Raw genomic sequence first — 25269 nt, 5'->3', positions numbered from 1 at the left:
AAAGGACGAGTTAAACCGCAGAGTTGGGAGAAATTGTCCCTAGCCTTTCTGGGAATTTAATGTTTTGTTATTTCCCTGGCTATTATTATTATTATTATTATTCTTTTAAAAGAAAAACGGAAGCCATACATTGCCTGCCTCTTTGTAGTGCATTTGGTTATTTGCTTTTGCGTGTGGAATGATTTGAAGCTTGTTTTTCTCTCTCTTTCCACATTTGGCATTCTGGAAAACTGAAAGAACATAGAGGAGGACCAGACGGGCGAAACCAGCGTCTTTTAAGATCTTAATCTAGCTGCTTCTCTTAAGGAAGACTAGACAGTGTTTTTGTTTATGTAAACACACATGTCATGCAACGTTGTGTGTGTCGACATTTAGAGTGAGCTACAAAGGACACTCGGCAATGTGGTCACATTGCAGCAATAATTTCCTGAATCTGTCAGCCACAGTGTCGTTTTTGAAATCAGACAATGAAGCAACTTTATCTCCAGAACAGAAAGTTTTGCCCCTGAACAGTTATGTTACCTAGATTTTGCCTGTCTTCATACACAATCCCCAGAATTCTGTAGAGTTAACAAACATGTCCCAATTTCTTTTGGCAAATATCAAAAGAACTTGTGTGCTGCATTTTTCTTACATTAGATTTTCTTTTCTTTTTTTAAATCAGAGAAACTTGGTTCTCTAGAACAGATGTCGCTTCACTACAACTCCCATTATCCCAAAGTAGCTTATTGTGAGTCAGGTTTTAGCCTAGTGAGAGTTCGAAGACCACAACTTGAAAACGGTTGTAGTTGGAACTGCAGGGCGTAGCAGCTCAGATAGACAGCTCTTGTTCATGACTTGCAATGCCTTCTTTTGCTATTACCACCCTCTTTTTTTCTCTGCTCACATTCTGCTGAAGTTGGAGCAAAATAGTTAGGAGGAAGATGTTGAAATCCAACCCCAGTAAGCCCTGAGTGGACTCTTCAGATGTTCACTGTTCACATCCTCTCTAAGAGATGACAAATACCAGTGCTTAGATCTTTCATTTCCTTCCCCTTTCTCCTTTCCTTCCCTCCTTTCTCTCTCTCTCTCTATTTTCCCTTTTCCTTTCCCTCTCCTCTCCTCCTTCTCCTCCCTTCTTCTTCCTCCACTCCACTCCACTCTACTCCATTCCTATCCTTTTGGTCTCTTTTAACTGCATCCCTCCCCACCCCTCCCCTCCCCTGTAGGAAGAGCCAATCCTTTTATGTAGCCAAAATGTTTAACCCCCCAGCTGCCCCCTTATTAAAATAATCCAGCAAAGACTGAAAAAAAACCCCATTCCTCAAATTCTGTCTGTAGCAGTATGGGATATGGGCTTGCAAGTTTGCATAGGAGCCTCCCTCACTGCAACATTTGGCTCCAGACCAGGATCCCCTCCCCTCCCCACTGATGAAGGTGTTGTGGTGTTGTAAGGGATAAATGAAGCAGAAGGTTAGAATATCTGGCTTATAAAATGTTTTTTTTTAATAGAAATAAGTGGTGGCATCAAAGCCCATTAACATGTACAAAATGTACAAGAGACAAGAAAACAAAAAAAAATCAACAGACACATGTATCCAGAAACTCCTTTCTACAAAAATTCTGCAGTGTGATTGAAAAATCATCTTTCAGCATCCAGGAGAATCGGTAGAAAGATTTCAGCCCAAATGTACATATCCATAAATATCATCCAGTTCAGGGGTCTCCAACCTTGTCAACTTTTAAGACTTGTGGATTTCAACTCCCAGAATTCTGGAAGTTGAAGTCCACAAGTCTTAAAGTTGCCATGGTTGGAGACCCCTGATTTCCAGTCCAAAGCGTTTGAGCTAGGAAGCTTTGTAATTCTGATAGGGAGGGGAGGTTGGACAAAAGGAGATTTATAGCCTGGGACAAACTAAATTGACAGCAAAAGCTTCTGGTTTTTCCCTCCTCCCTGCCATACGCTCTTCCATTCCCCCCCCCAAACCTGAATTCATACAGATTGAAACTCGTGCTTTTTCACGATGGTGTCACCAGATCTTTGGACTCGGGGGAAGAGAAGACAGCATAAAGCCCCTTTTTATTGATGTTGAATGCACCAAGCAAAACTTCAACTGGCTTAATGTATCTCCAACAGAGCTGGCTCATTTTTTGGAAGACAGATAAAGGTAAAATACAGAGGAGCGGGTGGAATCTCATAGGTGGATCGGGTATTTGATGGAGAGGTATGACCTAGATATTTTGATTCTTCCCTTTAGGATTTGTAAAATTGGGATTTTTTAAAATCTTATTTTAAGTTTACTTTTGGTCATAGATTATGGGGTGGGGGAGATACACCCCCCCCCCAATTCTGGAAATCTGCACTCTCAATTTTGGACACAAGGCAGGCAGGAAATAAAGGTACGGCCACCTGTGGCTTAAATCAGGGGTCTCCAACCTTGGCAACTTTAAGCCTGGTGGACTTCAACTCCCAGAATTCCCCAGCCAGTTTTGCTGGCTGAGGAATTCTGGGAATTGAAGTCCTCCAGGCTTAAAGTTGCCAAGGTTGGAGACCCCTGGTCTAAATATCGAACCATACTAGCCTTTTGCAAAGGTCGAACCACATCAAATTGCTCCGCTTAGAAACCCCAGGATGAGTCCTGATGTTGCAAAAGTTGTCCGCACCGTGTCTCAGCTGCATATGTCGCTCGGCTAGTATTCCCCAGAGGTGTTGGGACTTCGGCGTCAAATCATTCCCACGAGTTTGGGGAATGCTAATGTAACTAATCGGTGTTTGGATCTCGACCAAGCAAAAAAACAGGGTGAAAGTGAGTTGGGGCAAAGCTAAATCCCACTGCATTCAGGGGAAGCCGGTCATGCGCTCCCATGCTTGTTTACACAGAAGTAGTAGGCCCCAGGGAATTTAGCACGGCTGAGTCCCTATCAGTATGTGTAGGACTGCAGCTGAAATAAACAGACCATCCAGAACCAACCTCGTTATGAAGAGTCCCCAAGTTATTTCTCAACGGACTCCCTTTAGGGATTTTAATTTCGACCCTCCTGCTAAAAATAAGACATGTGTTTGGTAAATGGAAGATGCAACCTCATTCCGCTTAAGATGCGAAGATAGTGACACTCGTGTTAAAACTTATTTGCTTACTTGCCAGTAAGCATGGATTGGGATTTGGAATAGTTCAAAAGATGAGGAAGAACATAGATGGTGTTCTTTGGTATAGGATCCCGGAACAAAAGCCACAAACATAGACGGGGTTTTAAAAGAGGGTTGAAGATATAGAAGAGAAAGGCCCAATAAAACGATGCTTTCACAGAGTGCAATCTGGTTGGGAATTGTAGAGTTGGACGGGATCTCAAAGACCTTCAAATGCAGGGACTGCGGCGTGGTAATATCATAAATGTTTGCCATGGGAGAAGGGCCGGTCTCAACCCTTGGCATTGCCATATTATTGCTGACAATGGAGCCTCATCTGTGTTAAAAAAACTAGAGGAATAGATCCAATGGTGAAATCCAATGCTAATTGCCAGCAGTTTGTTGCCCGCGTATGCACTTCGCATGGAAAAAGAAGACTTCACTAGGTAGTAGAACAGTGAGGGGGGGGGGTAAACAGCTATGCCACGTGATTTAGCTTCTCTAGAAAGCAGGGTTCCCTGATTTCTAGCGAATATAAACCGCGCGGCACAGCTGATCGTTCGAAATACCAGTTCGAATGAACCGGTAGCTTTTTTTTTATCACTACTGGTTCACCCGAATCAGCGCGAACCGGTAGCATTTCACCCCTGAATAGATCTCCAGGCTGTTAGATGAGCAGATAATTAAATTTGATAGAAGGAACCCATAGATAATTGGGGGAAGGGGGTCTCCAGAGCACTGTTTGAAGGTCTGTTAGCTCAACCCATCACAGTTGCATGGACTTCCTTCTGAAAACGCTAGCCATCAAAACCCATCTCTTCCCCTTTTTCAAATCTCACTTCGACCGACAAGAGATGCAGCGTTGGCCCAGGTTCTCCTCTCCAAACCAACTTACCGCTGCATGAAAAACATCACAAGTAATATCATTCCCACATACGAAGTTTTGGATAGACAGATGCTCTTCTGAAGGCACATCCACCTGGCAGGTTTCCGCAAGGCCTGGCTCAGGGTAGACAAGCAGAAGTCCTAGATCAGTGTTTCTCAACCTTGGTAGCTTGAAGATGGGTGGACTTCAACTCCCAGAATCCCTCAGCCAGCAGCGCTGGCTGGGGGATTCTGGGAGTTGAAGTCCACCCATCTTCAAGCTTCCAAGGTTGAGAAACACTGTCCTAGATGGTTTGTTTCCCAAAACAAGGAAGGATGCTTTCGTCTGGATATTGCAGAAGGCAATCTGTGAAGGCACTAGTGCTGCATGACGAGTGCCCCGAAGGAGGGCACAGAATTGTGGGGCTGGGAGTGCAAAGGTGCTGGACAAAACAAAACAAAATAAAACAAAACAAAACAAAACAAAACAAAACTCCCCAAACCAGTGAAACCCAGAGCAAGAGCTATTTTCATTCAAAATATGGAGGCTAGGAAGTCCTCTCCTCCAGGGGAAGTGCTGGTTAAGTGCCATCTCTAATCTCTCTTCCGGAAGCTCTTCCACTACTTATAAAAAAGGAAGAGGCCTAAAGAATATAGTCAGGTATTTCTCTGTGCGGTTCATGGCCGATAGGCTGACACTTGTTTTAATTGGCAGCAGTGAAAGAAACCACTCCACCCATTACTTCCCAAGCACTGCTGAAATGGAGGAAGTTTGGAGAAGCCTAGGGTGAATGTTGGGTTGCTCCATCTAGTTCTGATATTCAGAACCAGTTCCGGGCCTCGGGATCCTAAATCGATCCTTCTGGCCCAGGGTCCCTTTTGTGGATCTGGGAACTCTTATAATAATCAAGTGGATTCCTAAAAGCCCAAAGGCTGCCAGTTCTGATTCAGAAGGATGGAAGTAGCTTCTGAGAGGTATACCAGCAACATGTTCTCCCTTCAATCAGAGACAGCAGAGTTATAGTACCACCCTCCAGGAAACAAAACGCGAATTCCTTTCCACGAAAGAGTTTGGTCACTTCCTTTGTGATGCAACTTCCCACTTATCATCTCAGTTGCCTGGACAGAGCAACCCGCAAGCAAGATCTCCAGTGCAAGAGGAGGGGAAGACCCCAGCAATAGCTACCTATCTTATTCAGTTTCCTAAACGACAGCAGGACAGACATTCCCAGAGCAAGAAGAAGCTGGCGGTAAATCCCCAGCAGCCGGCATCCCCTTAACTCAGTCCCGCTTCGGCCAGACTTTGTGTTTGACTTTGACCGTCATGTAGAGGGCGGTGAGGCCACAGCAAGCCATCACCACAAGGCACATGATGGAAAAAAAGGGAGCGAGGTCACCATGCAGCTTAGCATAAATGTCCCGCCTAGTCCGGTAATCGACAAGCACCGCCTCTAACTGGATGAAGGTACAAAGTATGAGGAACATGTGGAAGAGCTGGTGGCCTTGTCCAACAAAGTGACACTTCCCAGGAAACCACTTCTCGGGGTAGGGGTAGGCGAAAAAAAAGGCTGCAACCAGGAAGCACAAAACGTGGCACTTATGGTAGGTAGCAGCCAAGTCGCTTTTTCCAGAGATAGTGGAGGTGTAGATACGATGAAGCACAGGGCTGATGTCTAAAGCATAGGCTACCGCGGAGGGCATTTCCTGGCAGAGCCTGCCCTGCAGAGGGGAGAGGTGTGGGCATCGGTATTTGGCATAGCAGGAACCAGCACAGGACAACCAAGCCAACCCCACCGCGCCCAGAATGTAGAAACTGGAGATCCAGGCATGCCATTCTGGCTCAATGGCATAGTAATAATGCACCAAAGCGCTACCGTACTGGTAGGTGGCTACCCCTACATAGTCCAAGAAGAAGAACGTGTAGTGGCAGAACTCAGACTTGGCTTGCAAGAGATGAGCCAAGGTGCTGAAGGTTGAGTAGATGATGGAGGACACAGCCACGATGCAGAAGGGCTGTGCGTGTGGGTCGCCCACAAAATCCACTATCTGGGAGAGTTGCCAGAACCGCCCCAGCAGCATGAAAGCCGCCAGCAGATGTGTCCAGACGTTGAGCGCTTCGTTGTGCTGCTGGAAGAGGGACAGGAAGTAGAAGGCCCAGCTCCGGTGGAGGGGTCGGTAGCCGGCGTGAATGTAAGGCTTCCGGAAAAGCTGGGGCACCTCCGAGGCTGCCACTGTGCAGGATGCCTGAGCAGGCAAGGACTTGGACAGAAGTTGAGGGATTTTGCACAAGTGCTGGAGGTTGATGAAGAGGTGGCTGAGTTTTTCGGATACAATCGTTGCCATGACAGGAAAGTGAGAGACCTTGAAGTGGGGAAAAAAAAAGACATTCAGTGGGAGAACCCAGCAAAGCCAGCGGGATTGATCTCGATCAGCATTCTAGGACAACAGAAGTGGCGGGCCAGCAGGCCATCGGGAGGAAGCAGATGTATACACCGACACCCCCCCACCCCCAACACACAAGCACAATTCGACAGGAACTTAAGACTGCGGCCACCTGGTGCCTCTTCATCTGGAAATGAAGCTTTGCTGCTGAATGCAGCAGGACTTGCTTTTTAAGTAAACACACCCACTACTACGCTGTTTGGATACAAGCAAAACAGGAGTGCAAGGAAGAACAAAGTTCGAGGTGGTAAAATGGAACAAATGCTAAATGGTGTTACGGACTTTCGGTTTTACCCCAAACAACCTGGAGCATTTGAAAGCAAGGCTTGAAAAGTCAGAAATTGGAGGCTTAGCGGAGCTGCAGGCCAGGCAGTCCATATAACCTAATTGATCGCAAACCGTTCTTACCTTGATTCAGATTTGACAAAAACACTCCCATCCAGGCAGCCCTGTCTCAGTTTTCTAACTACCTTGTTTTCCCGAAAATAAGACGTCCCCTGATAATAAGCCCAATCGGGCTTTTGAGCGAATGCGCTAAAATAAGCCTCACCCCAAAAATATTTAAACACAGAGCTGGAAATCAGGTAAGACGGCAAGAGGAGCCCCATCTTGCTCTACGCGCCCCAAAATAATAAGACCTCCCCAAAAATAAGGCCAAGCGCTTATTTCGGGGTTCAAAAAAATATAAGACAGGGTCTTATTTTCGGGGAAACATGGTAGTTTTCTAGATAGTCCAAGAAGAATTAATTCTAATTCTAAAGTTTCTAAATTGTCAAATTGCATAACTCCAGATCAACCTAATCCAGGGGTCCCCCACCCTCAGTTTGTGGACCAGGACTGGTCTGTGGCATGCCAGAAACCAGGCCACGCAAACAAGTGAAGCCCCAGCCACAGGATGCCAGCAGCACACAAACCCATGCCTCATGCCACACAAACCCTCCGATCCATGGAAAAACCTCTCTCCATGGAACCGGTTCCTGGTGCCCAAAAGGTTGGGGACCACTGATCTAACCCAGATACGTAAGTAAGGGATGAGTAAATCAGGTGGGTGGATGTGCATGCACCCAATACAGGTAGTCCTCGACTTACGAAGCACAATTGAGCCCAACATTTCTATTGTTGAGTGGGACATTTGTTAAGTGACATTTTGCCCCATTTTCCAACCTTTCTTCCCCCAGTTGTTAAGTGAATCACCGTGGTTGGTAAGTTAGTAACCCAGTTGTTAAGTGAATCTGGCTTTCCCATTGACTTTGCTTGTCAAAAAGTTGCTAAAGCTACTCACGTGACCTTGGGATACAGCAACATTCGTAAGTATGGACCAGGTTATCAAGCATCTGGATTTTGATCATATGATCATGGGGATGCTTACAATGGTCAAAACTGTGAAAAACGTTCATAAGCCCCCCCCCTTTTTTTAGCGCCATTCTAACTTTGAACGGTCACTAAGTGGACTGTTGTTAGGTTGAGGAATACCTGTACAAAATTACTTACAACCTTCCTGGATCACACATGATAAAATTCTGCTTAGGATACTGTTCAGCAGGGATGTCAAACTCAAGGCCCAGAGGTAGGGATCCAGCTCATGGGGTGCTTAGATATGGCCCCAGGGGCTGCCCTGGAAACAGAAAAGGACCGGTCCACGATGCCTCTGCCAGGGAAAACGGAGTGTGGGAGGGCCTCCTGTAGCCCTCCCGAGCTCTGTTTTCCCTGGCAGAGGATTGCAGGAGAACTCGAAAGCCCATTTTTGCAGGTAGAGTCCTCTGGCCACCACAAGTGCCCCCAACACAAGTGACATCAATCTGGCCATGCCCCCTTGCCAAGCCCCCTCCCCCCATGCAGCCCTCCCGAGATCAAACACAACCCTGATGCGGCCCTCAATGAAACCCCTGTTTGAAATTCGTAAAGGTAAAGGTTTGTGCTAGTCGTTCCCGACTCTAGGGGGCGGTGCTCATCTCCATTTCAAAGCCGAAGAGCCAGCGCTGTTCGAAGACGTCTCCGTGGTCATGTGGCCGGCATGACTCAACACCAAAGGCACACAGAACGCTGTTATCTTCCCCCCAAAGGTGGTCCCTATTTTTCTACTTGCATTTTTTTATGTGCTTTCGAAATGCTAGGTTGGCAGAAGCTGGGACAAGTAATGGGAGCTCACCCCGTTACGCAGCACTAGGGATTCGAACCACTGAACTGCCTACCTTTCGATCGACAAGCTCAGTGTCTTAACCACTGAGCCACCGCCTCCCTTGAAACCCCTGCTGTACAGCAATTCAGAGGAATGGAGATAAATAGGTTGGCTTGCCTAAAAAACCTACACGAATGAAAGATCATTCAGCTCTGAAAAAAAACAAAAGGGCTCCTAACTTTATGGAGATGGAGAAAATTACGGGAGAAATGACAGGGGCTCAGCTCAGGGGCTGCGTTTGTGTGTCCACAGGAAAGAGAGAGAGAGAAGGAAGAGCTCATCCTTCTTAAAAAAAAATTGCCTGCTGCAGCACATCTGCACCACCTAACAGCTGGTTTTTTGTTTTTGTTTTGTTTTTTTTCCCCCTCCTCTAGGCTTGTTTTTCTCTCCTCGCCAGAAGACAAATGTGCAGGGCTAGCGGTCTAAGGGAGGCATCAGCGACAATGCACGTGATGGAGTCTTTCACCAGGCAGCAGTGAGACCGAATAAGCTTTTCAGCATCACGAGCGTGTGGCTGTGGGCCGTTTGACAGGCAGAGAATGCGAGGCGCCCGGCGTGCCACTCAGGAGCAGCATGGCTGGGTAGAAGAATTCGTTCCACGAATCTTCTCTTTAATTGCTGTACAAGAAGGATAGGAGCCTGGATAGCTCTGCAGACAAGGCACTGTAATTTAACACCAGCTGCCTGCAATTACTGCAAGTTCAAATCTCGCCAGGCTCAAGGTTGACTCAGCCTTCCATCCTTTCTAAGGTAGGTAAATTGAGGACCCAGTTTGTGGGGGCAATAAGCTGACTTTGTATAAATATACAAAAGTATGAAGGCTATTGCTTAACGCACTGTAAGCCACCCCGAGTCTCCGGAGAAGGGCGGCCATATAAATCAAATTTTGAAAAAAGAAAGAAAAAAAAAAAGAAGCCTGTCTAAACCTCCAGAAGATTTTTTTTTTAAATCCCTCAGTTTATAAATGATTGACAGGCGTCATATTTATTCTGGCAGCTTTGTCCTCTTGCACAACACAAGTAGCAGATTGGTTACTTCCTCAAATGTCTTCTTCAGTCAGGCTGCACTTTCTGGATGGGAAAGGAGCTGGGTCAGGATTACCTCTCACTATCTGTCAGAGCAGTGGTGAAATCCATTTTTTTTTACTACCAGTTCTGTGGGCGTGGCTTGGTGGGCGTGGCAGGAGAAGGATACTGCAAAATCCCCATTCTCACCCCACTCCTGGGGGAAGGATATTGCAAAATCCCTATTCCCACCTCACTCTGGGGCTAGCCAGAGGTGGTATTTGCCGGTTCTCCAAACTACTCAAAATTTTCGCTACCGGTTCTCCAATCTGCTCAAAATTTCCGCTACTGGTTCTCCGAACTGCTCAAAATTTCCGCTACCGGTTCTCCAGAACCTGTCAGAACCTGCTCAATTTCACCCCTGTGTCAGAGGCCAAAATCCGACTTGAAATTTTACTCCCAAGAATCAGATGGGTGTCTTTGATGGCATCAGGCGAATAACAATCGCCTTCTCTGCATCGCTTCTCCCCAATCAGATGTCCTCCAGATGTGTTGGACTCCCAACTCCCACCAACGCTAAGTACAGGTGATGGATTTAGCAGTCAGACACATCTGGAAACACTTGTGGGGGAGAAAAGGCTGCCTGGATTGACCACATGAAGATCTTGTAAGGAAGGGTAAAAAGCACAAGCTGTGTTCACGCAATTATGCTTGACCTCACTCAGGGCCTCAAGAGGACCACTTTAGAGCAAAGATACAGGAGTAAAGTTCTTCACAACTCTAATGGCGGCTTCCACACAATTGGGAGGTGGGTAGGAATAATCCAATGTCATCATCTCCATCTTTTTTCATTCCTTTCTTACAGATAGCAATAGCACTTAAACTTATATACCGCCTCACAGTGCTTTTACAGCCCTCTCTAAGCAGTTTACAGCCTATTCTCCCAGCAATCTGGGTCCTCATTTTACCCACCTCAGAAGGATGGAAGGCTGAGTCAACCTTGAGCCTGGTGAGATTTGATTTGCTAAATTGCAGGCAGCCAGCAGGTAGCAGAAGTAGCCTGCAGTGCAGTGGTGGGTTTCAATTTTTTTTATTACCGGTTCTGTGGGCGTGGCTTGGGGGGCGTGGCATTGCTTGGTTGGGCGTGGCTTGATGGGTGTGGCAGGGGAAGGATACTGTAAAATCTCCATTCCCACCCCACTCCAGGGGAAGTTTACTGCAAAATCCCCATTTCCTCCCGATCAGCTCAGGAGTCAGAGAATAGATGGGGGCGGGGCCAGTCAGCATTTTTACTACCGGTTCTTCGAACTACTCAAAATTCCCGCTACCGGTTCTCCAGAACTGGTCAGAACCTGCTGAATTCCACCTCTGCTGCAGTGCTGCTGCATTCTAACCACTGCACCACCGTGGCTCTTGATTTTATCTGTTTTACTTCTGTAAATAAATGAATAACAATAATAACAATGCTCATCTGTTTTAAGAACGTAGTCTTCGTCTCCCATAAGAAAGCATCCTCATGTAACCTTCAACCTTCCATTAGTTGTGGAGAGGATGATCGAAATTATGGTGCTGCCTTCATTAATAATACTCTTGCTCACTAACCACTTTGGGTGGCCAGAAAGAGAGGAATTCTTTCTTTTGGTGTGCAGAAATATCTAGGCGACTTTGCCATATTTGGTGCAGAGTAACTGCCATAAAAGGCCCTAGGATTTTCAAAGGATATCTTGATTTATTTCCGTGGGACACGGCTTGTTATTTGTTTTATTAGGTGTGTAGGATGTATTCGCTTTCTGTTTGGGTTCTATGCAAGCGTATCTTGTAAGAGGCAAGCAACGAAAGTCAAAATGCCAATTGTGACCTTGTCGCTTTTTAATGCCCGTTGTGCACAGGGGCAGAGCTTAGATTGCAAGGTGTAAAGAGGGCTAGAAGATGGAGATATATGCAGGAACAGTTTCGTGGCACAAAGGTTTGAAGCATATTTTAAGTCCACAAGGAAATAACATTTTAAAGAAGCTCAGGCAGAGCATTCCCTAATTCACTGAAGTAAAAAGCTTCAGCATAATCGGACTTGCAAAATTCTGTTATTATGGCCAATCTCAATAAAAGTAGTTTTGGCCCTCCTGGGGAGCGGGCTTGATTTTCTGCTCTGGTCTACTAGTAGAAGGACAGAGGGGCAGCATCTATATCCTTTTTCATTCCTTTCTTGCAGATGCCTTTGACTGTATCTGCTTTTCTTCCCTAAGTAAACTTAATAAGAGCAACACTGTACAAATCAGGAAAATGAGCTAGGAACAAGATAAAGTGGGCTAGGGAAACAACTGAGTTGGTCAAAAGGATTAGGAAAGCTGGGATTTGGGTTTTTTTAAAAAAAATATATTTTTAAGAACATATGTGTGAATTGCAGCATAATGGCAAGCACGTGGCCACAAATGGGTATGTCTAGTTTAATGAAAAGAAGGACTAGGGGAGACATGATAGCAGTGTTCTAATATCTCAGGGGCTGCCCCAAAGAAGAGGGAGTCAAGCTATTCTCCAAAGCACCTGAGGGCAGGACAAGAAGCAATGGATGGAAACTAATCAAGGAGAGAAGCAACTTAGAACTCAGGAGAAAATTCCTGACAGTGAGAACAATTAATCAGTGGAACAACTTGCCTGCAGAAGTTGTGAATGCTCCAACACTGGAAGTTTTTAAGAAGAGGTTGGATAACCATTTGTCTGAAGTGGTGTAGGATTTCCTGCCTAAGCAGGGGGTTGGACTAGAAGACCTCCAAGGTCCCTTCCAAGTCTTTTATTCTATTTCTATTTTTAAATAGAACTATTGCACTACTACTGCACTACTATTCATCTTCTCACTGTTCCCACCACCCATCTCCTCCCACTTATGACTGTATGACTGTAATTTTGTTGCTGGTATCCTTACGATTTATATTGATATTGTTTCCTGATTGCTTATTTGTACCCTATGACTATCATTAAGTGTTGTACCTTATGATTCTTGATGAACGTATCTTTTCTTTTATGTACACTGAGAGCGTATGCACCAAGACAAATTCCTTGTGTGTCCAATCACACTTGGCCAATAAAAAATTCTATTCTATTATTCTATTTCTATTTCTATTTCTAAATGCACTCTCGACTGGGCCAAGGCTGTCTGATATCCAGTAAGGCCTCTACTAACTTGCATATTTGATGTGGCGTCTTGTAGCTAATGTGGGCTTTTCCCCTAACATTATCAGGCTACGAACAATGTGTGTTGAGAGGGAGGTTCTAAGTGCTGGATAAGTATGATAAGGAGGGTGAAAGCCCATGGAGGGGGGAGGGGGGGTTGGAATCTCTCCACCTAACGCACATTAGCAAAACCCCAAACAGCAGAATCACAACACAGAGCTTTGGAAGCAAGATATCCGTTTCTGGATTCCAAGACCTAAAGATTAGTCCCAGGCTTGGTGAAACACAGGAAAAGAAGGATACGCTGACCGTCTTCATGTAGCACACTCAACCTGGCTACACGTAGTCCTCGACCACAACTGAGCCCAAACTTTCTGTGGCTAAGCAAGACAGGTGTTAAATGAATTTTGCCCCATTTGGTCTTGCCATAGTTGTTAAGTGAATCATAACAACTGTTTTAATAACACCGTTGTTAAGTGAATCAGGCTTCCCCGTGGACTTTGCTTGTCAGAAGGTCGCAACAAAGGGATCATGTGACCTGCAACCGACCTAAATACATGCCAGTTGCCAAGCATTCAAATTTTGATTGTGTAATTATGGGATGCTGCAATGGTGGAAAGCGGGGGTGAAATCCAGCAGGTTCTGACAGGTTCTGGAGAACTGGTAGTGGAAATCGTGAGTAGTTCGGAGAACCGGCAAATACCACCTCTGGCTGGCCCCCGAGTGGGATGGTAATGGAGAGTTTGCAATATCCTTCCCCTGGAATGGGGTGGGAATGGAGATTTTGCAGTATCCTTCCCCTGCCACGCCCACCAAGCCACGCCCACAGAACCGGTAAAAAAATTTGGATTTCACCACTGGTGGAAAGTGTTTAAAAATGGTCATAAGTTGCTTTTTTCAATGCCTTTGTAACTTCCAATGGTTACTAAACAAATGGTTGTAAGGCGAGGACTACCTGTACTTAAGGAACTGTTTTTCAGCTTTATGCACAGCATGGCATTTCCAACCAAACAGGATGGATTCATGGAACACTGCAAACCAATTAAAAAGAAGCCATGATTAAAACTAACCAAGTTTAACATGCTGTGTGAATGCAGCCTCTAGGGTTAACACAGGCCAGGGCAAGAGGGTCCATGAACAGAATAACAGAGCTGAAAGGTCTTCTAATCCAACTCCCTGCACAAACAGGAAACCCTATACCGGGTGTCTGCAACCTGCGGCTCTGGAGCTACATGCGGCTCTTTGGGCCCTCTGCTGTGGCTCCCTGTTGGATGATCCCACCACTGGTTGGCCCCACCCCTCACCCTCCCCTCCCAGTCACTCCTCACCTGGCCTGAGAAGGTAAGGGTGACAGCGGGGGATGGAGAAGCGGCCAGGGCAGAGACAGTGAGATAGAGGGGGGGGGAGAGAGAGAAAGAGACATAGAGAGATACAGAGAGAGAGAGGGAGGAGGGGGGAGGGAGGGAGAGAGAGAGAGATATGTCAAAGGGGCTTTGTGGTTCCTGTTGTTTTTTAGCAACCGGTTCTCTGCACTAATGATCGGCTGGGTAGGCGTGGCTGGGGGAGGTGTCATGTGACTGATGAAAAATGAGTGACGTCAAGTTGGCCATGCCCACCGAGGTTTTATGGCTCCCGGTGTTTTCTTTTCTGTGGGAAATGGGTCCAAATGGCTCTTTGAGTGTTTAAGGTTGCAGACCCCTGCCCTATACCATTTCAGACCAATGGTAGTCCAATCACTTCTTTAAAAACTCCCGTGTTGGAGCACCCAGAACTTCTGGAGGCAAATTGTTCCACTTATTGTTTTTTTTTTTAATTTGATTTATATGCCGCCCTTCTCCGGAGACTCAGGACGGCTTACAATGCGTTAAGCAATAGCCTTCATTCTTTTGTATATTTTATACAAAGTCAGCTTATTGCCCCCACAAACTGGGTCCTCATTTCACCTACCTTAGAAAGGATGGAAGGCTGAGTCGACCTTGAGCCTTGGAGAGATTCGAGCCAGCAGAAATTGCAGGCAGCTGTGTTAATAACAGGGTGCACTAAACCACTGTACTATCAAGGCTCTGTCAGGAAATTTCTCCTTAGTTCTAGGTTGGTACTTTCCTTAATTAGCTTCCATCCATTGCTTTTTTGTTCTTCTTCAGCTCCTTTGGAGAATAGGCTTTCTTTCTTTCTCCCTCTTAGATATTAGAATACTGCTATTATATCACCCATAGTCTTTATTTTCATTAAGCTGGACGTACCCAATTCCTGCAACTGGTCTTCATATGTTTTAGCTTCAGCCCCCTAATCTTTTTTGCTGCTGTTCTCTGCCCTCTTTCCAGAGTCCCAACATTTTTTTTTTACATCATGGTGACCAAAACTGGATGCAATATTCCAAGTGTGGTTTTACCAAGTGATTATAACGTGGTATTAACACTTCATGTGATCTTGAGTCTATCTCTCTGGCATCACCGAACATCCGATCATCACTGAACAATTTTTCAAGATGTTTCGAAAAATGGCAACCAGAGACCTATAAAAACCCCTCGTTTTCTAAAATGAAGGAAAACCCAACCACAAAATCCATCTGGATGGGCTCAGGTGTATGAATCTCTCTTGTAAAGTGCCAGGGAAATCAAAGGGATCCAGGTAGTTCAAAGGGACTCGAGACTGATGATGTGTTTGACCCCTCCCTTGGGCACAGCTTGGTCATCTCCTACCCCTCTTCTCTAGCCTCCTTTTCGAATTCAGTACAGTTGAGTGGTACTTAGAAAGTAGGACGAGAACAAATGGTCAACGGCTAACAAAAATCTCTGCATGCATTTCATTAATTTTAAAACTTTTTTTTTCCTTTTCTGTTCTCCAACACCACTCAATAAGAGTTAGGTAAATAGAAATTGCACTGTTCTGCCCCAGCTACGGACCCCAAAAAACGCAGCACACACAAAGTCTGTACAAACCTTAGTTTGCTAAATTAAATCAGTCTTTTTCAAATAAAAAATATTTGGATTCAAATATAAGAATCCGAAGAATAAATAATTATAATCTTACTATGGTTGGCAGAAAGCCCAGAAGCAATTTGCAGGAAACTGATAAGAGAACTAAGATCTGGAAGCGAAGGAGAGTGAACAAAGTTGTTCCCTGCAAATTGCCTCAGTCATCGTCCTTCCTTAAATAGGCTAATTAGCCAATTAGCCCCAAGCCTTACTCTCGAGGAGACCTCCTCCTGAGGAGCCACTCCTGCCTTCTGGCAGCTCTGTGTGCTTGTGCATCGAGAAGAGGCTCCTCCTCTTCTTCCTCTTCACTTATGGGAGCTTCTGGAGATTCTGAAGGTCCTGGCTGAATCCCCACCTCTGGCACCACATCTTCTCCAGCCTCCTCACTGTCCAACTCAAGTGCCAGCTGCACAGGCTGCTGGCACAGCACCACACCACCCTCCTCGCTGTCAGAATCAGCTACTAGCTGCACAGGCCACTGACGGGCCACAACATGCATTCAGATTTTATCTCAAAGTGATGGTGCTCAAACCTGATTGCCTTCTGTATAGAATCCTACACAGCAACAGAATGTGGGATAAAGGTTTATATGAGCGTATCAGGAATCACTCATGAAAAGGTCCAAGGAAGTATTTTGCATGGTCCCTACTACACAAAAGGTAGCAAGGTTTACTGTTTCAGTTTGGAGGTGTTTATTCATATGGCAGCTGAAAAACAGAACCTCCATCATCAGAAATAGGATATCTGCACCTTGACACCCGAGTGGATGTTGTGGAAAAATCGTGAAATATACTTTGGGTTTCTACTATCTGTCCAACAACCCACACCAACAAACTTTGTGATGATTTAATAGCCAACAGATGGGACAGGATATCTTAAGTGTTTCGAATGTAAAATTAGCTGCAGGAAAGATCTCCGAAGGAAGTCGTAATTTTTGACAAAAAATAAAAATATTTTGCAGATGAAATAATTAGAGCGTTTTTTAAAAATAAAAATAATAAAAAAAAATCCCTGGCTTTGATTTCTCTTTGAACAATACCACACTCAGCCTTAGTCTCCTTGGAAATGTCGCCCCTGCCTTACAGTTTCAAAGGCAGCTTTTCATCTCCTGCCAGAGATGGCTAATTCAGTGCTCAGGCCAATGCTTCATCTGACTGAGATCGCTTCATGAAATAACAGAGACGGTCTTGCAACACTTTAAAGGGGAAAAAAAAAAACACACCCCCAAAGTCTACTCTGAATCCAGCAAGCGCAGCCAAAAGGAAATTCACTGGGTGTTTGGTAAAGCCAGATTAAAATCCATAGCCGGGATCGGGATCTTTTGTGGACGAAGGGTGTGTGTGCTTTATTTTGTTTTGTTTATATACAACCCATCTCGCTATCGAGCGGCTCAGGGTGTGTGAGTGTCCTTTTATTTCATTTTTTTAAAAAATCTGGTTTCCTGGGGACCCACTGGCTGGATCTGGTGTTGCAATGAGATTATTTGAGAGTCGGGAACTCAGTTTTCTGGGTGGGTTTAAACAGGTCCCAACAAATCCATTTTGGGTCCCCCCCCTCAAGCAAGAAAACCTATGCACTGAGAATCAGTGAATGTGCAGTTGTATATTTTCTGCACAGTTAATGGTGCCTTCTGGTTGTTATAAAAACCAGTTAACCAGGTCTGGTCAATTCTCTGGTTTTGCCCTACAGAGCAGTGAGGTGGGGGTGGTGAAATCCTCCCCCCCCTTTTTTTTTAATGAAGAAAGCATGCCCGTTCTTTGCTTCACACACTCAGAAAAAGACACGGCATGTACTGTATTTTGCATAATTCCTCCCTCGGATTCTTCCAAAATTCACCTTCCTTCCTTCTTTCTTGGTACACTGGAAAAAACTGGTCAAAGCCGATCAGCATCAGTTACGCCCATGCAGGTCAGACTTTAACCTGGTTGAGAAGGACTCGGCAGATACAATTGCCGTTCGTGCTAAGACTTTATTAGCGTTACCTCCTGCTTTGACTTTTTGTCTGACCGGACCTGCTTAAGATAACAACCGGAGGGCACTATTAGCAATGCAACAAACGTTCAAGCTTCTTGTAGCTCTGTGAGCCAAGCAAACCAAGCACCTTTCACTACTTTATGACCCCATTTTCCGCACAAAAGCTGAAAATCTAGGGGCCAGGCGTGTCCTGGGAACACAACCAAGGGTTGACTCGGAGAGCCTCACACATCCAGAAGGTGCCTGGGCCATCAATGCTGATATATGGGGCCTGGCCTCTCCCATCATCTGCTATTTGTTCCTTCCTACTTGGGATCTTTCTTGATCTATAGCCAGCATCTCAGCAAGTGACTTCAGGTGGCATACATCGTAAAACATAAAAGCAAATAAAACAGTAGGAAACAAACATACTCTGCGCCAGGGGTGGGCTTCAAAAACTTTAGCAAGGGGTTCTCTGCCTGGTTGCTGGGTGGGTGTGGCCTCGTCAGCCTCCTGGGAGGCCGGGGGGTGGGGGCTGCTTTTTGCCCTCCCCAGGCTCCGGAGGCTTTCCTCGAGCCTCCAGGAGGGCGAAAACAGCCTCCCCAGGCTCCAGAGGCTTTCCTTGAACTTCCGGAAAGGTGAAAATGGCCTCCCCAGGCTCTGGAGGCTTTCTGGACCTCCCGAACTTCCAGAAGGCCCATTTCTCGCCCTCTCCGAGCCTCCATGAACTCCCTGCACTTACCTGCACCCAAAATGGGCCCCGTGGGGAATCCTGGGAGGGGTGAGGCAGGCGGGGCTAGTCAGGAGTGAGATTTGGGGGTTCTCCGAACTGCACAGAATCTTAGCTAGAGGAACCCCTGCGAACCCTCAGCAGCCCACCCCTGCTCTGCACCAAGTAAAACTGTTACTATGGATGGTCATACAGCCAAGAAACGGGGCCCCAGGCCTGGGCACACAAAGAAGAGGCTCCATGATGTTGTGAAAGGTGAACAGGCTTGGGGTCATGCTGATATCTGAAGGGAGAAGGCTCCCCGAGGACAGAACTATGGCACAGAAGGCGCCTCTCCTAGTTCCTGCCAGCCAACATTCCTTGGCTGATGGGGACCTGCAACTGGCCCAACCTGCCTGACCAAACTGGGCAGGTAGAAATGACAAGAAGATTGATCTTCAGGTAATCCAAGCCCAAACCACGAAGGGCTCTAAAGGTGACAGCCTCTCGGTATAAAACAGGGACAGCAATATCTTTTAGACATGAAAAGCCAGATCACCACAGATTTGCCTGCTTGCCTGCCTGTATTTGTTCAATCAGCAACCTCCTAACAAAACAGCTATAATGAAAGAAACTAGCCAGAAGAAGTTTGGGGTGGGGGGGAAAGGAGTTGATTCATAATGTCCCATTCTAAACAAGGCTGCAGGGAGCTAAAAGATCAACAATATAGCCACATGTTTGCACAAGCCTTAATTCGTTCCCATGATCCTAATCACATTTATTTATTTATTTTAATTTGAACACAGCCCGACTCTCAAAGACCTCTCGGGCACTTCCCAAGAAACATGAAACACTACAAAACAAGAAAAGAACCAGCAAAGATCTTCAAAGACTATTACTGTCGGTCTGAATTGAAGTAATGGGGTAAAATAATCAAAGCCAGATTGGCTCAGACCTGCAGCCTTATGAGGGCAGCTGTTTTGGGGTCAAATCTTACATGCTCCAGACAGAATATTCAAAGACCAAGGCCACCGAAAGTTCTGTTAAAGCTCATCTGGGAAAAGCCAACCTTGTTACGTAGACCAGTGGTTGTTAATTAACAGCATGCATCTCACTGAAAGACTCAGAAACAGTTCAGGCGAGCCACAAGGTAAAGAATTGAAACTCAAATCAACTCTCGAAAGTTGCTGTAACGGATAACATAATAACGGGATACTTAAACATACCTTCGAGACCGACTTCTGCCACCAATAGCCTCCCACCGACCAGTCCGTTCCCACAGAGAGGGTCTCCTCAGGGTACCATCAGCCAAGTTATGTCGGCTGGCAACACCCAGGGGGAGGGCCTTCTCTGTGGGAGCCCCTGCCCTGTGGAATGAACTGCCCCCGGAAATACGCAAGATCTCCGACCTCCGGGTGTTTCGCTGCGCATTGAAGACCTTGTTGTTCCACCAGGCAGGGCTGTCAATATAATAATTTTAAATTGGGGTATTTTAATTTTTAGAGTTTTAAATCAGCCAAATTTATTTAATTATTTTAATTTTTAATTATTGTTGTGTCTTGTGTTTTTAAACTGGCTGTACACCGCCCTGAGGGCGGTATAGAAATAAAATTATTATTATTATTATTATTATTAAACATGAATGTATATCGGGAGGAAAATGAACATGTATCTATCTATCTATCTATCTATCTATCTATCTATCTATCTATCTATCTATCTATCTATCTATCTATCTACCTACCTACCTACCTACCTACCTAATCTTGTATCCCAGCAAAGGTGACTCTAGGCAGCTTGCAGACATTGAATAGAATGCAGCATGAAACATTAAAACAATAACTAAAGATCTTAAATTTTAAAAGTTGGTTAAAATAAAACTAAGCAGGAGGGAGAGGGGGGGAGCAAAGTGCACACAGGGAGAAGGTGGGGTGTTTTCTACTCCATCAGCCACCTCCAACGTGCCACATCCCCACTGGGGCCACAGACCAGTTGGTATAGCCATAACTTTAAGGCCTTTCGGAAAGCCAAAAGGATGGGATGGGTCAGATCTACTGCAGAGAGCAGGAGCTATGGCAGCAAAGGCATTTCTGAACCCCATCGGCTGAGATTCCTTGGCTGACCTGGTCTGCACTGCAGCATGCCCCTTCTACCTGCACAGGTGGGGCAGGCTAATCCCACTGAAGAACCAGTTTCTCTGCCAAAATCCAGGTTCTTTGATCGCAGTGATAGGTGGAAGGCAAAGATGCAAGGAGTTGAGAATCAGTGGTACAATCTGTACAAACTTTGTCCGAAGGTGGGAAAATACATTTAAATATAATCCTTTTCTTCATCCTTGAACTTGGTTTGAGCATGCTACATTCTGTCCTACACATGAAGAACCAGTATATAAAGAAGAAAACACACTATATTCTGTCCTACTCATGGAGAAGTAGAATATTAAGAAGAAAGTGTTAGTTTAGTGCTTTGAAAAGTGCAGTGGATAAGATTTTTTTAAAATCTACATCAAGGGTCTCCAACCTTGGCAACTTTAAGACTTGTGGACTTCAACTCTGGGAGTTGAAGTCCACAAGTTTTAAAGTTGCCAAGGTTGGAGACCCCTGATCTACACCGTATTTTCTACGATGTTATGTTATATTCTACCCACAGGTGATTATTCTGTATCACTAATAATCAATTCGTTGGGAGACCAATCTTGAGTTTCCTTTCTGAAATTCTTTGGGATTCTCTAGCCTCTTCTCAACAATGCAGTATAATAACTGGATTCTACACCCGCCTTAGCCATAAAATCTGGTTGGGGGACTTTGGGTGAGTCCCTCTCAGCCCAACCCACCTCACAGAGTTGTTGTTGTGGAAAATGGGAGGGAGGAAAGAAGATTAGGTATGTTTGCTGTTTTGAGTCATTTGTAAAACTAATAAGGGATCAAAAATAAATAATAAAATGAATAATATTAAAGCATATTTTTCTTTTGGTTTCTTGTATGACGTCCTTTCCCAACCAACAAGAGCCTTTCCCAGATAAGCTGAATTTTGACTCCCATTGCTTCCACCCAGGGGTGAAATCCAAAATTTTTCCCTACCGGTTCTGTGGGCATGGCTTGGTGGGCATGGCAGAGGAAGGATATTGCAAAATCTCCATTCCCTCCCCTCCTGCGTGAAGAATATTGCAACATCTCCATTCCCTCCCCACTCTGGGGCCAGCCAGAGGTGGTATTTGCCGGTTCTCTGAACTACTCAAAATTTCCGCTACCGGTTCTCCAGAACCTGTTAGAACCTGCTGGATTTCACCCCTGCTTCCACCCTCAAATGTTGTTTTTCTCTGGGCCAATTTAATATCTTCCTGTCGGCCCCATCAACCCCTCTCTAAAGCTCCACTGGCAAGTTAGAAAGCCGCAGTCCTAGCCCATCTGAGGAGGTGGGTTTAGGTAGAAGATAGATTTAAATCCCAGAAACCGTGGAGCAGAAAAGTCTTGTTTTATAAAACTGAACCCACTGGAGCAAAAAAATGGGGCGATCCCTTTAACTAACTAAAAAGCAAGCACATCCAGAACCCAAGTCAGCAGTTTTGCCCAGTCTCGTGCTATACCATGTCACTGACAATGGAACAGCTTTCTGCTTTTTGAATAATAATCCTCCCTGTGCCATTTCTATTACTATTAGAGGGGGAAAAAAAGAGTATTATTATTATTATGGCTGGTCACCCAATCAGTCAGATGTCTAGATTCGATTTGGCATTTTTACCCACCTTTGGAGGAAGCTCTCCTGGGATAGGCGAGTGCTGTTCTTTGAAGGTGTTCAAGGTATATTATTATTATTATTTATTGGTAGTAGTATCATACGCAGGTGGTGAAGGAGAAGCATCAGCTGCAGCTTCCTTGTTCTTCTTTCATAGTTTCAAGAGCCACCCAAGTTTATATGGCAGCAGGCAGATTTAAGTGCCACTCGATTAATTAAAAAAAATATATCACCACTAACACAGTAGCACCTTTTTCAAAACAGGCAGGCTAGCTCTGAAGAGTACCACACCCAGTTACATAACTCAACGTGGTGGAAAGGAGGGGTGTGTCTGTGTGTGTTTGGATATTTCCTTAGAAGCAATTCAAGATATTTGTGCACAAACTTAAAAAGGCCCTGCCCCTCCCCTTCTGGTTTTAATATACATGCTTTGGGGATTTTCAAGCGGCCTTAACAAGCCACTGACATTTTTCCTAATCGTAGTTTGTTTTTCTTTTCTTTGGTGTCTCCAGCTTAAATCAGCTTTCTCCAAGCCTTCCCAGTATTACAGCTGCCAGAATGTCCAGCCAACAAAGGGTGGAAGAGTTGTCAACCCACACTTTTCCCCACATCCAAAAGTTACCAAGTGAGGAAGGCCAAGAAAGGGATCCTTTTCTCCCCACTCTTTTCATAGTTGAGAAGCCCAGGCTGCTCCCAGAGAGACTTCAAAAGTCATGGAGCCTGGATAGCTCAGCAGACTAATGCATTGTAATTTAACTCCAGCTGTCTGCAATTTTTAAGGTAGGTAAATTGAGGACCCAGTTTGTGGGGGCAATAAGCTGACTTTGTAAAAATATACAAAAGTATGAAGGCTATTGCTTAACGCATTGTAAGCCGCCCTGAGTCTCTGGAGAAGGGTGGCATATAAATCAAATTTTAAAAAAAAATTGTACACAAACAGGCTAAGGCTAAACGGCATAATAGCTTAGACCAGGTTGTCTCCAACTTTGGCAACTTTAAGCCTGGTGGACTTCAACTCCCAGAAATCCCCAGCCAGCTTTGCTGGCTGGGGATTTCTGGGAGTTGAAGTCCACCAGGCTTAAAGTTGCCAAAGTTGGAGACAACCTGGCTTAGACAAGGTGTGAAGCAGGCTGATGGTTTAAGTCCCAGAAAGCCAGGCAGAGCAACCTTCTCCACAAGCTGTTTTCAAGAGTTCAAACCCCCTCACACCCAACGGGCTCGGAGCAAAGAAACAGCAGCACCCACCCAGAATAAACTTGTCCTGGTCTGAGCCAAAACTCCTCTCTTGGAACAAAGGTTAAGGTATCAGCAGGACGCTTAGCTGCCCCCCAGGAATGCTGAACTGTAGCTGTGCCACCCGCATTTATTGACCATGGCAAGGCTGGCGCTGAGGGTAACAGACTTTATAGCCCAGCACCGCCCGGAGGGCAGGAGTTTTGACAAGCTTGCAACAGACGGGCGAAAGTTCCGACGCCCCAAAAGTGGCAAGCAGACAATGCTGCTTTCCTAATTCAGGGTGATTCCCTAGTAAGCCCTGCCGAAGCCCCCCTGGACGGGGAGCTGCAAAGGAAGGGGAAACGGCACTCGTTGCTTTTGTTTGTTTGTACATCCCTCCTTCGAGAGAAGCTGCCCCTTGACTTCTCCCCAGGCGGAATTGGTAAGCAGAAGTTGGTCTCGCCTCGGAGTGGAAAGCAGAACCCCCCCCCAAAACGACACACCCGTCCTCGCCTCGGTTCACCCCGCAAGCTAAACTCCAAGCGGCTCGGCTCTGGACCCGCCCGGCTGGAATCATTCAGAGTTTAGTTTGCACGAGGACGCGGCGCCAAGCCCGACTGCAAACGCGCGTTAGGCGCCCGGGCATCGTCTAAAGATGAGCAAGTCGCTCGCCTCCTTCTCCGCCAAGCCCGGGAGGTTTGCAGCGTCCCAGTTTTCCCCTCCTCCAGATGCGCCCCCTCCCCGTTTTGTTTTGTTCCCCCCCCCCGCTCCTTTTCTTTTGACTGACCTCCTCCTGGCTTCTTCCCGAGGATGCTGGTCGGAAACCCGAAAGGCTGCGAAAAGCACAAAAGCAGCAACGGGAGAAGGGCCCCGGTCTCGCAGGGCAAGGCCGCCTCTCTGCGGCAAGAGAGCCGCCTCTCCCTGGGAGACCCGCCTCGCCTGTTTTTTCCTTTTTCCCACGCAGCTGCGCGGGCACGAACCAAACAGAAGCAGAGCCGTCGCGGACTCCGGCCGGCCCGGCGCTGCGCCCCCTGGAGGTTGCAGGCCGACGGTTCCCCTCCGCCACCCGCCCGGTGAGGAAGCCGGAGGGAAGAGAAAGCGAGAAGGCAGCGCCATCCGCCCGCAATCCGCGTTTCCAGGGCGCGCTGCTTGTTTTATGCCTCCTGGCAAGGAGAGCGCCACTAACGCTGGCCAGGAACTTCCTTTGGGTCCAAATCCTGAAGGAGGAATTGGGGATCGGGCTTTTCGTCTGTCCACCTGGAATTTCTCTTGGGGTGCAAAAGGGAGAAGGAAAGTCATGTTTGTAGTGGAAAAACTTATGGACTATTTGTGGTCTGCCCAGATTTTGAGACGAAGGCACACCTGAGACAACAGCTGAACCATCAAATAGGCAACTGCATGTCCCAAAGGTGCTTTTTTTCAAGAGGCAACTGGACTTTCTGGTTTTTCTTTAAAGACATTTCTCTTCTCATCCTAGAAACTTCAGCTTTTTCTTGGATGAGAAGCAAAATGTCTTCAAAGAAAAACCAGAAAGTCCAGTTGCCTCTTGAAAAAAGCATCTTTGAGACAATCATGACCTGGATGACTGAGAATCTCCATAGAGACGTAGGCAACTGCATATTGCATGGGAAGTTGTGAAGCCATCCATGTGTAGCTTAGACTTAATTTTGTTATGTGAAGCCACACAATTTGGTTGAAGTAAACAAGTTAAATTAACCATTAATTTTGAATGCTGCTTCCAGTTAAGTTGGTGCTACTTGCATATTAAAGGCATCTGTTCAATTATCTCTGTGGCACAAACATTTATTACAAGTCCAATCAAATCCAATTTCAGTCACTCCCAGCCTGGCTCCTAGCAGAAGTATTGGCTGACTAAGAGCATTCTGCATTGTAAACCAACATGCCTGGAGGTAAGC

The 25269-nt window shown here is 45.9% G+C and overlaps 1 protein-coding gene across 2 annotated transcripts; it reads right to left on the bottom strand.

Moving 5' to 3' along the window:
- Positions 1–1463: 1463 nt before the first annotated feature.
- Positions 1464–24329, bottom strand: PAQR7 (progestin and adipoQ receptor family member 7). Of its 2 annotated transcripts, none has more exons than XM_034413514.3 (2): positions 24141–24329; positions 1464–6331 (listed from the first exon to the last, which is right to left on the bottom strand). In XM_034413514.3, the coding sequence occupies exon 2, from the start codon at positions 6311–6313 to the stop codon at positions 5252–5254; it is 1062 nt and encodes a 353-aa protein (XP_034269405.1). In that variant the 5' UTR covers positions 6314–6331; positions 24141–24329; the 3' UTR covers positions 1464–5251. The 2 variants fall into 2 exon arrangements, with proteins under 2 accessions (XP_034269405.1, XP_034269404.1); XM_034413513.3 differs by lacking the exon at positions 24141–24329 and adding an exon at positions 22149–22415.
- Positions 24330–25269: the final 940 nt, after the last annotated feature.

This window comes from Pantherophis guttatus, chromosome 10 (genome assembly GCF_059756535.1).
Source record: "Pantherophis guttatus breed Tessera chromosome 10, ASM5975653v1, whole genome shotgun sequence".
Classification (NCBI taxonomy): Eukaryota; Metazoa; Chordata; class Lepidosauria; order Squamata; family Colubridae; genus Pantherophis; species Pantherophis guttatus.
This window is presented reverse-complemented; position numbering and strand designations above follow the sequence as displayed.

Bases quoted from the DNA above. Each gene is read 5' to 3' on its own strand.
- PAQR7 (XM_034413514.3), bottom strand. From the start codon at position 6,313: ATGGCAACGATTGTATCCGAAAAACTCAGCCACCTCTTCATCAACCTC.